Source organism: Canis lupus, chromosome 3 (assembly GCF_048164855.1).
Source record: "Canis lupus baileyi chromosome 3, mCanLup2.hap1, whole genome shotgun sequence".
Lineage (NCBI taxonomy): Eukaryota > Metazoa > Chordata > Mammalia > Carnivora > Canidae > Canis > Canis lupus.
In genome coordinates this window covers 83,037,425-83,055,103 of record NC_132840.1, presented here as the reverse complement: position 1 = coordinate 83,055,103, position 17,679 = coordinate 83,037,425, and the positions used below count along the sequence as shown (strand labels likewise).

Below are 17,679 nucleotides of genomic sequence, written 5' to 3'. Positions count from 1 at the left end.
GCACTTATTTTTCTGAATTTCTTCTTAAAATAAATTGCAGTTACCAGCAGTCAGCGGTGCCCTCCAGCTGACTGTAAGCCTAGAAGCCCGTTGCCCTCCCTGACCCAGGCCCACCCTTTCCCTGTGGTCACCCGCTCCAACCCTTGGCGCAGACGCTGGGGGCAGGGAGCAAAGCTCAGGATTAGCACTTTTAGTCCATATAATACCTTCCTTTGTTTCAGGGTATTTTCCACCCCGCAATGCTCAGGAGAGCCCCAAATTAGATTCCTCTGGGCCCAGGAGTGTTATCTTTCTTCCTTCTCTTCAGCTTCTGCTGGAAAATAAATAAATAAACACAGTCAAGAACTAGGTGAATCTTGCTGCGGCTGCCACCGCTGAGGCCGGCGGGGGAACAGGCTTCCTGAAGCTTGGTGTCCGCGTAACTGCACACACGCCCACTCCTGTGTGTTGACATGAGTGACCTGTTTATAGAGGGAAAAGATAGGGCAGGCTCAGAACCCATCCGATGTAACCGTTGGCGTATAAACACAACAGTGGATCCTACCAGACCGTGTAACCCAAATATATTCTCCTAATACGCTGTTGGCCTCTACTTAGCTCCATGGAGCGACCAGGTGCGCTGGAGGGGCTGTGATCACAGTTGCCATTAATAAGTCTGTGGCAGCTCCTGGTTTCCAGAGTGCCTGAAGATGCGTTTTCTCTTTGGATTCTCAAAGCAGTCCTTGTGAGATAAGAGGGGCATGTACTCTTGGTGTCCTCATCTGTAAAACGAGGGCAGATTAGGTGGTTTCCTCAAGATCACTCATTTCCTTAAACTTGGGTCTCTTCGATTTAACTTCCTGCCCTGAGTTCTTTGTGTAATAATATGGACTCGTGGGGGAGCGTCTGGGCCCCTGAGACAGGTGTGGCCTACCTTCCTGCAGAGGAACAGTTTGAGAGAATGCAGGCAGATCAGGAAATCATTGAGAATGTTGGGGAACCAAAATCCCATCATCCCACCCATTTTCATCTGGGAGAGGCAGTATGAACCCTCTCTGCTTAGATCCTTGAAGAGCCACAGCAAGAAGTTTGCATGGCGGCTCCTGCTTTTGTTCTGTAATCAAACTAGAGCAACGGGGCCCCAGAACATAGCTGTGTGGGGTGGGGTGGAGGGCCAAAGGTACAGGGATGTTTCAATCTGATAAGCTGCTAAAGCAAAGCTTAATCATTTTATCTCAACTGGGAACTGTTTTTCTGTGCAGGCATAAACTTGTTTTCCCAGCAATCTCTGCTCCCAATGAGCTATCAGATACCCGAGGAAAAAAAAAAAAAAACCCAAGCCAACACTCCCTCTTTATGTCTGATTTGCAGTGAAATAGAATCAGACCACTCCATACAATGGTCAAGGTCACACCCATTGGGCTCCAGGGTGATGAGAGGATCCTCGAGCTCACCTTAATTCCGCGGAGGGCCTGTCTGTGCTCCATTCCTTTCTCATTCCAAGAGGAGGTGGCACCTGGTTGCCAACAGCAGTTGGTGATACTGTCCTCTGTCTCTGCGTGAGCCCAGCCATATCCACCAACTTGTCACCTTCCCAGTATTCCTGTTCTTCTCTGGGCCTACCCCTTGAAATCTGGGGGTGATGGAAAAAAAAACAACCCAAAAACTAGACAGCTTTTGGAAGAAGTGGAGGCTATAAAATCTACCTACCTAAAGATTGTAATATATTTCTGAAAAAATTTTGGAACCGATCAGTTTGAGCGTTGGGGACCGATTTGGGGTAGCTTCCCCAGATGTCTTGAAGCCTCTGATGGTAATGTGTTACATGCGTGCATCAGAATGAGGGTGGGATGCCTTCCCAACCCTTAGAGATTACTCACTGGTGCTGCTTCCAAGATATTAAATCCCATTTTGCAGCTACTGAAATAATAGACTTAGCCATACTTTTGTGATCTCATCTCTAGACAAGGCCCCAGTCAGGGTAGACTCAGACACCAGCTCAGTTAATGAAAATGCCGATTTCTTAGAGGGACTGAGATCACTGCGGCCCTTGTGTCCAAGGTCCTCGTAGGCCAAACGTTACTTGCATGTTGACCTTTTCGTTTGGTTCCCTGCCCCGTCTGTTACAGAGGATGTGAAACCGTATCAAGTGAATGGAGTCAACCCTACCTATCCAGAATCCCGCTATACCTCGGATTACTTCATTAGTAAGTTCCTCTTCCACTCTTCTCTCGTTTGGCTTGCTATGGTGAGAACCTAGGAGAGGATTCCTGACCCAGATGCTCTCAGGCTGTTTCGTGGTGATTCTCCGGAAAATAATATTGGCTTAAATGTAGCCTCTTTGTCACTTATTTTGTTATCTCCACGAGGCACGAGGCTTCAACCTAGCTACATGTTGATATGTTTATTAACTACACACCAGGATCTCTCCTGATACCTTCAGCAGGAAAACCATGTGGGGGGGCCCATGACTTGACCCCTGAACTTTGTTTTTTAAATTTTTTTTTTTTTAATTTTTATTTATTTATGATAGTCACAGAGAGAGAGAGAGGCGCAGAGACACAGGCAGAGGGAGAAGCAGGCTCCATGCACCGGGAGCCCGATGTGGGATTCGATCCCGGATCTCCAGGATCGCGCCCTGGGCCAAAGGCAGGCGCCAAACCGCTGCGCCACCCAGGGATCCCTTGACCCCTGAACTTTGATCTTACTTGATGCTGTGTGCCCTGGTGGCCATCAGAGGTTTGGGTTAGGGATTTGGTTGTGGCTCTTGTTCTTTCCCTTTTACTAGTAGCTATGACAACATTGCCTCCGATCATTCCTCGAGACTGTGCCATGTAGCTTCAGATTCCATTACAGAAAACAAAGCCTTCTCCCTTCTAATAGGTGATACGTAACTATACTGGAGAGGTGGCCAGAAGAGCATTAGGGTAGGGCTGTTCTTATCCAGTGGCCTTGCTTTCAAACGGAGTCTTGAGCAGGTTTGTTTTCATTTTACCCTTTTACTTTATTATGATTTTTATTCTAATAACACCAATGATATTAAGTACTGAGATGCCAAGAGTTTATCATGTGCCAGAGGTATCGGTAGGCCTTTTACACATATGCCCTCATTTGCTCTTCATCACAACGCTCTGAGGGAGATTGCAATCATCCCTATTTTAGAGATGTGTAAATTAAGCCAGAAAAGGGAAGTTATCTTGTCAAGGAAGTATCTTGTTAAGTAGTGGAGCAAGGTTAAACACCCAGGCCCTTCTCACTGAAAATATGTTCCTTTCATTCTCTAAGGCAGAGTTTGTTTTCATCTTGTGGGGCTGTTGTGAATGGTGAAGACCCGCCTATTTATTTTGGGTACAAATTGGCCCTCTCTCCAACGGCACATGTTCTGTTTCCAGGTTATGGTATCGAGCATGCTCAGTGCGTTCCTCCCTCGGAGTTCTCAGAGCCTAGCTTCATCACAGAGTCCTACCAGACACTCCATCCCATCAGCTCGGAGGAACTCCTCTCCCTCAAGTATGAGAACGACTACCCCTCGGTCATTCTCCGGGACCCTCTGCAGACAGACACCTTGCAGACTGACTACTTTGCCATCAAACAAGAAGTTGTAACCCCAGACAACATGTGCATGGGGAGGACCAGTCGTGGTAGGTCAGATTTCTTCTCTAGGAGCTCTTGGGTTTCCAAGAATTACCTGACTGTGAGTTTTTCAGGCCCCATCTTTTTTCCTTTGCCACGGGCCCTGAGTTTCAGCCTTTCCATTAGAATGTCTAGATTCTAAGAGCTTTCCAACATGGAAGTTTAGCCAAGTCTACCGTGATGGCAAAGACCATGTGTCCATGGTGGACTTGGAACTATTTGGGTAAAACATTTTATTAAATGGTAAGTCTAGTTGAAGATGGTTGTTTTTTTAAGGTATGATTTATCTTCTTTGAGAGCATTTTGCTTGGGGAAGACACAAATGGTTCAGGTGACCCTCCTCGAAAGCCCTTAGCTTCCCATGCATCCTAGTGATCCTCCCAGAGTAATCCCACGGCAGACTGCAGACCCCGGCTTGGTATCTGGGTGACCTCTGCTTCCCAGCCTGGGCTCTCTAGCCTCCTGTGACTTCTTTGGTTTGGGAAGATACAAGATGGTTAACCAACGGTTTATTTGGAACCGGTCATCAGCAGTGTGGTGAAAGTGTGTATTTAGCTGGAGGACCAGGGAAAGAGGTGGCCAGAGGCTTCCAAAAGAAGGTACTCTTGTTGACATGACTATTATGACAATGGTAAAATATTCACTGACAGTGAAGTAAGCGTTTCAAAATAGAACTGACTGACTTTATAAAGCAAAGAAAAAAAAACAAAAACCAAAAGGGTAGGTACACCCAAATTTAAGATCAGGACATGAACGCTCAGAGGCGCAGCCCGCCTGAACAGATGTCCAGATTGTTTTGTGTCTGAGAAAAGTGCAGTCCTCTGTAAGGAGGGATTCGTTCATCGAGGAAGAACTAGCCGATTTCTAGAGAGTTGAAATAAAAAAAAAAAAAGACTTTTCCAGTGGATCTAGGGGAAAAAGCTATGAACAGGAAGAGGAACAGGGGAAGCTCATGTGAGCAGCGCTGAGGCGTTTGGTCACAGAAGGCAGGCTTGGCCGGCCCCGTAGTGGTTTCTGCTCAGCGCTGACCCTGCTGCCTCTTCTGAGTCTCTCAGGAGGGAGCCCAAAGACATCTTTACTTTGAAGAATCACTGTACAGGCACTGGGGGCCATACACATTGTCGTCTTCTTCGAGTGTCAGCCTCACGCTTCCTCCCAGCAGGCCCTAGGATGAGCAGAGGGAAAGTCCCTAGCAAAATCTGAACCTGCAATCTTCCTTCTCAGGGCCCCAGGGTGTTTGTGTTCAGACCGAAGGGGATGGGTGGGACCAGTTTTGCCTTCCCCTTTCTGACTTTTTTATTTTTGGATACAAGTCTATTTAAATATATACACACATGTATGTGTATCTTTTTTTTTTTTTTTTTCTCTCGGGCAGGTCAAAGCAACAAAATGACTTTCTTTCTCTTGGGGCTTTCTGTACATCTAGGTGATGAGGCCGGGTCTGAGGGCTGGGCTCATCCCCGGCGTTACTTGGGTAGCTCTGCTGTCTCCTTGTTTTTAAGTCGCGTCTGGCTTGGCTTTCGTGGGATTGTCCCTCCTCCGGCCCCTTCTGTTGGTTCTGGGTTTTGGTCCTGACCATCCTTCCAACCCCACGTCTGTGACTGTGGACCAGGCAGTGACCCGCTCCAAGGGGCACGAGGTGTTTCTTTCTGACCTCGCGGCCTGTCCCTTGCAACAACCTGGCCATGTGCACTGGAGAGGAAGACCTCGTTGTTCACGGCTGCTTTGGCACGTGAGGAGTCCTGCAGACCTGACATCTTCTGGGGGCCGACCGCGTCTGACGTGGTGTGGTTGGCTAGACCCAAGGCCTCACCGCTAGCTGATTACTAGTAGCAATCATCCTGGTGCCCGTGTACTGCATGGTAGCGTACAAAGTGCTTCTGTGTCCCATGTCTTTGGACTCTGAGTACTGTCTTTGTGCCAGTCTGTCCAGCGGGTTGCTGTGGGGCCACCCCGTCTGCTATGTAGAGTGCTCTGAGGTCTGTTTGGGGGAGTCAGATGGCTCTGGAAGGGCCGTGCTCTGAGACCTGTCACAGAGAAGCTGGCCAGTGGACGTCTGAGAGGACACATGCTTCCCTGCAGGAGCACAGTAGCCTAACTGAGTGCCTAATCCAGTTGGATTCAACCCATTTTTGGAGAGAATACCCGTAAACGAAGGTTCCCAGCTCCAGGATTGTGAAATAGAGCTAAAATGAAAGCAGCCTACTGCTATAAACCGCAACTCTCAACAGAGTTACATTTGGCTCATGTTTGAGAGGCTGCCAGAGGGTGGTTATGGCCTAGTTTAGTGCCCTTGCTTCTTGGGGCTCCTTGGAAACTCGGCTCTCCTGCTTGTGGAAACTCCAGTCTCCGTGCCCTCCGTGCCAAATAAAAAAGTGACTGATAGAGATAGAATCGTTTCAGAGAGAGATTGGAACATAAATACTGCCTACATACTGGTGCCGTGGTGGGGTGTTCTTCACGAAAAGATGACTTCTCTTTCTTAGGCTGGTGGTGGGTTTGCCTCACAAAGAAGTGGGATGACCATTAAGAGGGGTAGCTGGTCTAAGCAAGCACCTTTTTATGAGATGCCACAACATTTCCTTTTTTCTGTTAAAAAGAGGCTATTGCATTCTGGTTGTAGGCTGTTTTCTTGAGTTTCTTCATGTGAATTTCTGGAAAAGACAATTCTTTCATTCGTTATGATAATAAAAAACTTAACAAACGTGCCAGTGGACTGGGTAGGCGGTGCCAGTAACCCATGGAGCTCTTCAGTTTGCCTTCTGGAGATTATTTTTCTTTGAATGGATGGTTTGAGGAAGGAATGAGATTAAGTGGATAAATACCTTTCTGTTAAAAGCAGTATTGGAGGGGATAAGAGGTTCAGGAAATCTACAACAGGGGCTTTACGAAAAGTATATATTTAACGGAATACCTTTTATCTTGGATTTTTTGGTTGCTTGTTTAAATTTTATGAGCAACGTATCTTCCCTCCTAATTATGGTAGGTTTAATTTTGGTTTGGACACCATAATTAAATATTTGAATTCCACTGTTTTAACCAATCCCTAGTATTATGAGGGGGAGACTATGCCAGAAACCCACCCCTATTAGCTTATATCACCCAACCTTATTCTGGGATTTAAACTTTATAGTAGGACCAGCCACCCCTGAACAATTGAGAGCTGACTTAGTATCTCTACATACACATTTGTCACATCCGTTTGCCCCTTGGCTTGTGCTGACTTGAGATGCTCATGTAGACTCCCGTGATTTAATTTAGGTTGCCTGAAAAGTGTCTGAGAGGGAAACATAGAAAATATTCCTTTGAGCTTTTCAGCTTTTAGATACATTTATTTTCCTCCAAATTATTTATTTTTTTGGTTAGTCTCCCTTTTCATGGCATTTTTTTTTTTTTTTTTGCCAATGGAAATTTCTCTAGGAGCTATTATGCAATCGTTGCAGCTGTTTATAACCTGGTTTGGGAAATTAATGAACTTGCATGATCTTGTGGTCAGTTAAGAATGCCTTAAGCAACTCTTAGAGTAAAGGATTTCTGACATTGCTATGGACCTTAACTCTTTAATCAACTCCTTTGTGTTTTATTGCCCACACTCCCCCAGTGAAGTATAAGTTTCAAGTACAAAATTGTACTTGGAGGGGCTAAAGAACTTGGATTTCTATTTAGAAGAGCGATAGTGGTTGTATGTGTGTTTTTTTTAATCTCCTGGAAAAAGCATCTCATAACTTATTTCTCTATTTGAGAAAGCATGGAGGCAGGGTGTATATTTCGTTTTAAAATAGTATTTGGAAAAAAATGCTAAAAACTGACACTTAAGTTCCAAGGTCAAGGAAGGTCATGCTGCTCTTAGTCTAACGGAATATTTTTTCTTATGACCAAACTACTTTGCCAAATTGGGCCTTTTGAAATCCACTCGTTGGCCTGAGTTGGAATAGGGAGTTGAGGCTGACACTGCTCCGATTTCTTCATCTCTTCGCTGTCTACTACGTCAGCCAGAAATTCCGTAATATCATGTGTGATGCTCCACTTTTGGATTTCCGGCTCTAGGGATCTTGAGGCCCCAAACACTGGTGTCTCCCTCTGACAGATATGAGCAGCTTGCAGCTGAATCTCTGTCCTCAGGCCTATAACATAAAACAGCACAGTGGCCATGGGCCTGCAGATTGTGACCCACGGTGGCATCCTTCCCCAGACTCAGCCCATAAGCTTCCATTTCCACTGGCCTCTCCTTCCATCCCTCTTGCGGGTCTGATTGGCAATCCGTCCTCACCAAGAGGGTTTTTACAGTTGTCTTTTCCCAATTCCTCCTCCCCCTGCCCTCTTCCTACCTCCTTCACCTCCAGGTAAGCTCGGGGGCCAGGACTCTTTTGAGAGCGTGGAGAGCTACGACAGTTGTGACCGCCTCACCCAGTCCTGGAGCAGCCAGTCATCTTTCAACAGCCTGCAGCGCGTCCCCTCCTATGACAGCTTCGACTCAGAGGACTATCCAGCCGCCCTGCCCAACCACAAGCCCAAGGGCACCTTCAAGGACTATGTGCGTGACCGTGCTGACCTCAACAAGGACAAGCCTGTCATCCCTGCTGCTGCCCTGGCTGGCTACACAGGTAGGTGCCCTGTCCCTGTCTCCGCAGCCTCTGTGTGCTCTTGGCCATGGGTGGGCTCCGTTCCGTACGAGGCACCAAGTGCATCTTCCTAGGCACTGGAGTCCACCTCTCTCTATTTCGGAGGAGTGGGGAGAAGAAGACTCTAGGAGGTCTGGTCAGTCTCTCACACCACTCTGTGACTAGCCATCGATTTTTAGAAGTAAACAGTATCATTCTGTCTCCCAGGGGATCATTTCCAAGAGTGGTAGAAAGAACTTCTCTCTCAAAGGCATCGTTGCAGGGCTTACACTCCAGATTCTTCTGCAGTAGGGTCCTCAGTAGGCTAGCTCTTCAGATGGGAAAAGCATCCTCAGTCACCCCATACTCTGTCTAGATCCTGGCCTCTCAAGGAAACTGGTGTGTGTGTGTGTGTGTGTGTGTGTGTGTGTGTTTATTTTTCCCCCTCATTTAGCTTTAGTATTGATTTTCTTTGAGGAGTGAAAGTTCTAGTAGTGGTGAATAAAGAAAGAGCATAGGGAAAGGAAGATGTATGTTGAAAGCTTAGGCTTTGATTGAGAATCTGGTAATGAAACAATTCATTGTCTGAAGGAGTCATTAGCATGTATGCTGCCTACGCTTGGAGACATTTGAAGAGTGGATCCGAGAAATATCCAAGGAGCATTCATGTGTTAACTATCAAATCCTTCCTGTAGGATCGTAGTGTTTTCTAAGAATTGGAAATTGTGTTGTGAGTGGAGCTTATTTTAAGCTTTGATGACTCAGCTGTGGGGTAGGCCGCTATTGTCTTATAATTGACTCCGCCCTCGGCAAGTAGACATGTGGGGACCCTTTGTGTGGATGGAGGCAAACAATCCTACCTGTGTTTCTAGGGAGGGACCTATCTGATCCTTATTCTTGTGTATGGGAAGTCTCAGGGTTTTACTAGGAAAGGCTTAGGGAAATTACTCCTTCAAAGATCAGGAGTGTGCCTTTCATGCTGCCTTCCACGTAGCTCCTAATGCAGTTCACTGCATGAAGAGGTGCTCAGGAGTTACCTCTGAGTTTTGAGGAAGTGACAACGTCTATATAGAGTCAGGACCCAGAAAGGCACTTGAAGGTCCCCTACCTTGTTCTTTCGACTCCCATAGTCTTTGCTCAAACGTTCCTAGTATGTGGAAATGTGCTACTTTTCAAGGGAGTCCTCTCCCATCTCTGGACAGCAGACTGTTAGAGAGGTGGCCCCTTTCCATTAATGATGTCTGGGAGGAGGAAATGCATATTCATTCAGTCTCTTCCAAGATGTGCAAGAATGCTGGCTTCTGTAGCTTTAGCTCCTAGGTATTTTAAGCCCAGACTCCAGTTGGATGGTGATGAAGGAAGGGAAAAATGCAGTTTAATAAGGGGGAGAAAGGAAAGGCCAAGGAACCTACCGCAGGACTCTGTGGGCTTTGGAGGTGGTGGTGTCTCTACTGGGTTGCGCTTGCTTCTGTTCTTGTCATGTCTGCCATTTGCCAGGGGTAAAAGGCTAGCTCCTCTTCAGCTTCCACCCTGACTTTGTCCTTATTGGAAGTACTTCTGTATTCTCTCTGGCATCCTCACCCTTATAACCACAGGCAGCCACAACCATTGTTCTCCCATGGCAGTTTTCATCATTCTCTCTGTTAGGAACGACATAATGAAAAATTTGCTACTTAGGGTAGTTTTGTGGATAATAAGATTGAGTAAACTGACTTTAATTTCCAAAGTCTGGGTTATGGCCAAAGGAAGCCTTATGGTTGAGGTCATCCTTCATGGGATGAGATTCTGGTCAGGATCCCTGGCTACCACTGCTGAAGATCTAGAAGTTTCTGGGAAGGGCAAAAGGCTGATCTCCACCCCAGATAGAAGCCCCTCTGAAAGTATTACATGTATTAGTTACACATTTTCTATGTGGGAGAAGCCTGCAGCGCTAATGGTCTACAAGGGTGACTTAAAGTGTTTTGACTTTGACGATCTTAGTACCTTGAAAGAATTACCTGAAAGTTGGAGAATCTTTCCAAGTGTCCCAGTTTCATGGCGAGACAGAAAGGGATGAATTGGAAATTCTAAGAACTAGGAACACATATGAAATACAAATTTGAGACAGGAACTGCCCTCAAGTTAGCCAACACCAGGGTGCTACCCGAAAGGCTTCTCTGGTGATCCAGACTCAGAGCCAGAGAGATAAGAGCCTCAGAAAGTTCTTTCAGCACAAAGACAGGTGTGTCCTGGAGGTCTGAGCTATAGTGGATGTCACTTCTCATTCTGGTTGGGTTATTTTTATTTATTTTTTAAAGATTTTATTTATTTATTCATGAGAGACACAGAGAGACCACAGGCAGAAGGAGAAGCAGGCTCCTCACAGGAGCCCGATGTGGGACTCGATCCCAGGACCCCGGGGTCACACCCTGAGCCAAAGGCAGATGCTCAACCACTGAGCCACCCAGGTGCCCCCAGATGGGTTGTTTTTAAAAGTTGCTGTCTCTTTCTCCCTCCCTCGGTCTCTCTCTTCTCTCTGTCTCTCTATCTAAGGGAATCAAACAGTCAGTGAGTGGAAGAAAAGGGAAGGTGACTTTCAGGTAAAGGCCTCAATGACTAAAGTAGGCCCTTGAATTAAAAAGCACGTTTTAAGCATCTCACTATCCAGTGTTGCTCTCTGACCCTGGGGATATAACTTTCACACCATCTCGGATGGTGGTAAGAACAATAGCCCAGAAAACAGAACTACCCTGGGCCGCGCCCCCCCCCCCCCCCAGCTGTAGCACACTGTGTGATTTTAGGCAAATTTACCTTGTACCCTTTTCTACTTTTAGTGAAGTGGAAGTGTACATCCTTATCTTGGTGGTGGGAGATCTGTGAAAATGAAATTTAACTAAATCAATTAATTAATGAGTGCTAGACATTGTACCAGACGTGGGGTGTGGGGAGCTCAGTTATAACAAATCCATTGTTTCAGCAAATGTTTCTGAGCACATGTTGAGTGCAGATAAAGGCCAGTTGCCCTTGGGGGTTCATTATCTTGTCACATTCAAGATATTAGAATCATCCTTAGACTTGGCCTGAATTTTCTTCATGTTGTGGTCTGAATGAAGGTCAGGATTTTGTGTCAGGCACGTGGGGGGCAGCCCAAATTTTGGTGACGTTTTTCCTGGGCTCAGTGCCTGGCGAACATCTGTCCACACTGCAAACTCCTTCTACTTAGCGGTTCCCTTGCTCTCACATTGCACCCTCGTTGTGGTCCCTAATGATTCCAGGTACATCCCAGGGAGTGGGAATGGGGATGGAACATCCCCGCACAGCCCCCGCCACCAGCCCAGAAGCTTGCAGTGCCTGGGATTCCTAGAAATGGGGCTCTGACCGTGCGCAGACGTGTGAGGATGAGCTAAAGTATGGAAAAGTGCTTTGGAAAGCGGAGCGCATCGTATGAGTGTTGGCAAACTTTCTATGGCCTATAAAAGTCAGGCCTCTTTTCTGTCTCAAGTTCTGCCTCCTTTTTGTTCATTCCCTTAAAATCCGATTACTCGAGAGTATGTGTGGCCACACCGTGGGAGCACTTGCACCCTGACTTCCCCGTTGCTTGGCGTGGACTACAGTGTGTTTGCACGGAGCCTTCGGGAAGACCGTCATTTCCCTGCCATTACACGCGGGGGGCCTTTGTCTGCATCACCTTCAAAGGAATACATTTCACTTCTTCATATGATGTCTTAGTTACTGCACTGTACGTGTGGAAATCAGTTAGAAACTGAATTTTCACATTCTCTTGCACAGTTACATTCTTCCTCCGAAGATAAGAAAATTGCATCAACCTTCACTGGGCTCCCATGGCAACTTGTTAAATTAGGTCAAGATGTGGGGGCAGATAACATGGCTTGAAAGCCTGCCTGTGAGCTGAGTTAAGAATACATCAAATGCAATGCTGGCTTCCGCCAAAATGTACCTTCTTACCTTACTGTGAACTGCTTACGGTTATCAAACTGATACAATCAGAAAGCTCCATTTTCTCTTGTTTGAAGATACATTATGAACCCCATCTAATTACAAAACAATCTGAGAGAAGTGGCCCAGTGTTTTCTATCTATTTAATAGACCTAAAGAAAATGTTCTCCAGATCCCTGAAAAATGGAGGGATTTTTGACTTTTTTTCCCCCCAAGTTGCAGTAGCTACAGAAGAATATACTGTATTGTCAAGTAGTATTCTCTCCTCTTCCAGCCCCATTTTATAGATGATGGAACTGAGGCACAAAAAGTGAGTTATTCAGGACTGTATAATTGCCGTGTGCCCAGAAGTAGCTCCTGAATTGAACCCTGAGTGCCAGATGTCTCACTCGATGGTGAAATCTATCTCCATGTTAAAGAATGAGCATACTCATTGCTTATCTCAGTTGCTTTCATATAGTAGATTAGGGGCCTCGTGTCCCGTTTGTTAGCAATTAGCCCCGTGTGTATGTGGGTTAGAGGTATGTAGGACATAGTGCTGGTCTTTGGCTTCAGTCTAGAGTTATTGGCCTATAAGTCACCTTCATAGAACTTCATTCCAGATTGCCAGACAGATAAGGCATTGCCACAGATAAGGCATCTGTTTCTATCACTTCTGCAACTCTTCTTGAGGCGGGCCTGGTGGTAAGGCTATTGTTGTCCAATGCCTGAGTATGTCCCCACCTAGAGTTGCAAAATCCTCAATGAGGTGATCTCTTTTTCATCCTGAAGCCTGAAAAGGGCTAAGCCCAAAGCCATCAATTAACTGTCAGGGAATTTGGTCTTCCAGTGCTGTGCAGATTTGTGAAAATACAGTCCCTCATTTTCCTTATGGCTAAATTTGGGTTATCTGGAATTCACCTTTCAAATACTTTTGCATGAAGCATCACACACACACACACGAGTGCTAGTCTTGTAGATAAAGAAGCCCCACACATTCCCTGTAGGTCCTCTCAAATTGCTTCTGGCCTGAAAGAAATCTTGCCCCATAACAGGTGGCTCTAGAGCCAGTCTGAGGTCCTATAGGAAGAAAGTCCCTGGGCTAAACCCAGAACCTTGGAGTTCTGGCTTGTAGTTAAGTTTTAGGCTTCAGTAACCCAGAGCTACTGCTAAAACATGTTTTTGAAAATAAACAGCTTCATTGCAAAGGAAGTGCTTCAAAGCCCTTCAATTCAGAATGAAACCTGAGATTTGGCAGCGTTACCTGAAATCACAGTTTTCTGAAGGAAAACTGGGTTGCAAAAAAAAAAGTCTCAAGGTACTCAGGTACAAATAGCAGCTGAGGGAGCTTTTGGTACGAGTCTTCATTACTGATAAGGAAAGGGGAGAGGGGTCACCAGAGTAAGTTTATAGTGCAGCATCAGTTTGTGCAGAGAGTTCTAAAATCCTAAACCCAGGTGCCTACGTTCTTAAAGAAGCATAGGGCTCTTTAATTTGGGGGCCAAGGGAGGATTACTACCCAAGCCAAGCGCTGGAATCTAGTGTCTGCCTATAAATGCTGTCAGTTTAAGAGAGTGTGAATTGACCAAAGTCGAGAAGAAAGAACTCATTGGCCTGAACACAGAACCCTGGTCCCCGTTTGGGGTGCTTGCTGCCTTTTCCACGGGCCCCGAGGTTCTTGGGGGCAGGCAAAGCTGGGGCTGGCCACCACGGTCTCCATAGAGAGCATCCTTGGGTAGCAGTTGACTGGGCAGGAGGACGAGACCTAGAGAGGAGGAGGGCAGCAACAGAGGAGGGCTCCCCTTTCTGGCTCCGATGCCCTGTGACCCGCAGGTTGCAGGAAGCCAGGCTGAGCCCTGGGCCTAAGCGGGACCTTGCTGCCCGCCAGCACCTCGGACGCTGCGCGGATTCCCATTCTGGGTGCTGTGTTTGGCTGTGGGTCCTGGGTAGGGGGCGGGGGCGTGGGATGGTTTGGGGGCATCTCCCTGGGGAGAGGCTGGCGGGGAGATGGCGTGGAGCGGGGGGGGGGGCAGGCTCTTGGGCACTTAGCACTGGCCGGGTGGGCGCTGCCCCGGTTTCTGCCTCCTGACGGCCTTGGGGACCCTTCCTGCCCCTCTGCCGCGAGGAGAAAGAGATCACGAGTGGCCGGATTCGGCCTCACTGTTCATTTTCCTTTTTCGAAATGTCTTTTAAAAACTATGGAAAAGGAGGCGCCTGCGTCCAGCGGCCGTTGGGGAGGGAAGCAGCCGCCGGGCTGGGGGGCAGCAGTGCCGGGAGGGCCGTCCCCCCACCCAACTCCGCTGCTGGCTCTGCTTCCAGCGATCGGGGCCGCGTGGACGCGTGGGCTCGGGGTGGCAGGGACCCCGAGGCCTCACCGTGTGGGGGTCGCTGTTCCTGGAACAAGACCTAACTGCATGCGATGGACCTGGGTGGTGACGGTTCTGGAACTCAGCTCTGTCTCCAGTTCGACACCCCACCTGTCGTGCCTTCGAAGCCCAGTGTTTCCGCCGCGGCCTCTGGACCTGGTCCCTGTGCCCCGCCGGCCGTGGACGGCTCCCACGGGCTGCGCCCAGGCCCCCGCGTCGCCCTCCTTCCCCCCCGGTGGCCCGCCCCACGCTAGGGCCCCGGCCGTCGTCTCCGTCCTCTCTGCGGCCATCCTCACGCCGCCTGCAGCTTGGGGGGCTGCCCCCCGGGAGTCCGGGGGGAGCAGCCGAGCCGGAGGCCTTGAGGCCTGAGGGGCCCCTGCGGGAGCCCAGGCCTGAGTGTGTCCCCGCTCTGCCGCTGACTGTGTGCAACCTCAGGCAAGCGGATGTCACTGTGCCTCAGTGTCCCTATCGGCGACACGCTAACACTAGCACGTACCATCTCGGGGTGTTGCAGAAAGCACCTAGGACCCCCGCTAGGCCACCGCAAGCCCTCTCAAGTGCTGGTTGGTACCACGCTTCCATATTCTCCAACCTCCATCCATCCAATGTAATTCTTTTTTTTTTTTAATTTTATTTATTTATTCATGAGAGTCACACAAAGAGAGAAAGAGAGAGAAAGAGAGAAGCAGAGACACAGGCAGAGGGAGAAGCAGGCTCCATGCAGGGAGCCCGACGTGGGACTCGATCCCGGGTCTCCAGGATCACGCCCTGGGCCGAAGGCGGCGCTGAACCGCTGAGCTACCTTGGCTGCCCCTAATTCTTTTTTAATAAAGATTTTATTTATTTATTTTATATATTTGAGAGAGAGAGAGAGAGAGAGAGAGAGCATGAGCGGCGGGGGGAGAGGCAGAGGGAGAGGGAGAAGCGGGGAGCCCACTCAGGGTTCAATCCCAGGACCCCAGGATCATGACCTGACCTGAAGGCAGACGCTTAACTGACTGAGCCAGCCAGGTGCCCCTCCGATATAATTCCGTATTTATATTTCTTGAGGTCAGGGGACCGTGTATTTTATTTAGAGGATTGCAGTCACCCGTGGCAGTGACTTAGGGCCCAGAAGACATTTAACGTCAGATTAGGTCATTTCAGCTATTTCTGCTCACCCCACATGTGTGTTAGGCTCTTGCTATGCCCCAGCCTCTTTCATTTACTTTTTTTTTTTTTTTTTTAAACTGTCGCCAACAACCTCATGAGGTAGGATCGGTTATTCTCATTGTACAAACGAGGGACTCAAGGTTCGGGGGGCGGGGGGGAAGGGTCTAGCCCAAAGTCCCAACAGAAAACCACAAGGAAGATACCGTTCAGAGCTTTTCACAATGTCAGACAAGTAGTAGGAAAATCATCACTTTTAGTGGACATGTTGGTGTGTTATTTTGGGTCTGCTAAGACGCAGGTGGCACGATGTGGTGAGACGGGCGAGAAATATTACTGGGGTGTGAGGGAGATCTGTGAAGGGCAGGCAGGGGAGCCCCGAGGCCCTGCCGCAGGTCCGTCACCTGGAAAAGGAAGAGGGAAGGAGAATCTGAATGGGGAAGAGCCTCCACCTGCTGCTCGGTTCCGAGAAAGGTTTGTCCAGGCCCCCGGGGCATCCCCAGGTCAAGGGTGCCCAGTGGAGGAGCGCCTCCTCCTGCAGCAGGAGGTCTGAGTAGCACCTTGTCGTGGCTGCCACAGCTCGGGTGACCGTCCCGTCAGACCCGACGGATGGACGGGGCTTGTCAGAGAGGCCAGCCCGGCTTTTCTGTCTGGCTAGTTGTCCAGCAGAGCTCAAGACCCCAGTCCCCGTGCTCCTGGGGGCCGGTGACAGGCCTCAGAGCTCGGTGCCTATTGTCGACTGTAACAAGGCAAATGGCATTGTCTTGCGTGTGACTCACCTCTCCCTGAGAATCACAAGAGTGAAAGTTCTCCTAAGGTGAGTGAATGTGAAAGTTCATACTTCGCCGGGAGGTTGGGACGCTCTTGGCTGGAGAGGTGCTCGCAGGGCGCAGCTCTGTGGAGGTGTTTGACGTTCAGAGGCGAGGTGGGTGCAGGTTTTTCTAAAGGCCTCTCAAGGCTAAGCTCTCGGTCCTTTCTTCTTTAAAAGCCAGGCGTAGGTAGGACATGCTCAGCTCTCCGCACGATGGTGGAACAAAACGTGTTTTTTTCTGCTGCCTCTTTGGCTGTCGATCACGTTCTGTTTGTCATCCCACCCAGTCTGGCTACCTCGCCTTACATTTGAGGGGCGTTCAGAAATTATTTTCCGGATGACGGCTGGAAAACTTCAATGCCCCGATGGGGATGTAGCTCACCTCCCCAAGACTTCGCTCGTCCCTTCCCGCATCCCTGATCCGCAGGGGCAGCGTCACTGCTAGGACAAAATAAATTCCAGAGCCTGCACTCAGCCTACGGAGAGGAAGGACAGGCTTCAGAATCCCCAGATTCTACTTTCTGATCCTAATCAGCGCACATATCTTTCTTTCTTCCTGTTACCTAGATACATCATCGTCGGGAGGCAGTTTCTATAGACCTCTGCATTGGCTTGAAAACGCATTTCTTTGGTTTCTAACAAAATTTCACCCCATACCCTCAAATCCAAACCTAACCCATTTCTGGTGACTTCTTAAAACAGTCAGTTACCTAGAAGACATCAGAAGGAAAAGCTCTAAAGAACCCACTTCCTGACACGAGCTTCCCCAGCTCTCTGTCCGAGGCTGAGTGGTAGCTTGAGTATGGTTCCCCAGAGCCCTTGGGTTGGGAGGCAAGAGGTGGCTGCATTTGAATCCAGGCTGCCCCTTTAAGAGACGACCAGTCTCCTTTCTCCCTCCACCCCCACACAGGTGTACTTGAGCACCTGCAGGTGCAGGAGCCCAAGTGAAAACAAGGGTCTTTCCTCCATAGGCTCACTAAACGCGTGTAACCCTCTTGTTCTCAGGACCAGCACAAGCTGGCTGGGGCAGGGATGGGGGTGGAGGCTCAAGTACGCCTGTTCCAGGTGGGGCAGCCTGGGCTCGTGGCCCGGCCTGTCCTGGACATCGATTAGCTGGACGGGACTTTCTGCTTTCCCTCCGGGTCATGCTGTGGGATGTGTCCCTAGGCCCAGACTCCAGGCCCGACCTTTGTGAGCTCTGCTGCTGAATCCCTGCTGGGTCGGC

At 48.7% G+C, this 17,679-nt stretch overlaps 1 protein-coding gene across 8 annotated transcripts in view; it reads left to right on the top strand.

The window, feature by feature from the left end:
• Positions 1-17,679, top strand: part of ETS1 (ETS proto-oncogene 1, transcription factor) — a 130,981-nt gene that overhangs the window by 100,017 nt on the left and 13,285 nt on the right. For 6 of the 8 annotated variants that reach the window (XM_072822668.1, XM_072822667.1, XM_072822669.1 and 3 more), the window contains 3 exons: positions 2,109-2,186; positions 3,372-3,620; positions 7,956-8,216. In XM_072822668.1, coding sequence (XP_072678769.1) covers positions 2,109-2,186; positions 3,372-3,620; positions 7,956-8,216 — 588 coding nt within the window. The remainder of the gene's footprint in view (positions 1-2,108; positions 2,187-3,371; positions 3,621-7,955; positions 8,217-17,679) is intronic. The other 2 variants (XM_072822671.1, XM_072822675.1) reach the window with 1 other exon arrangement.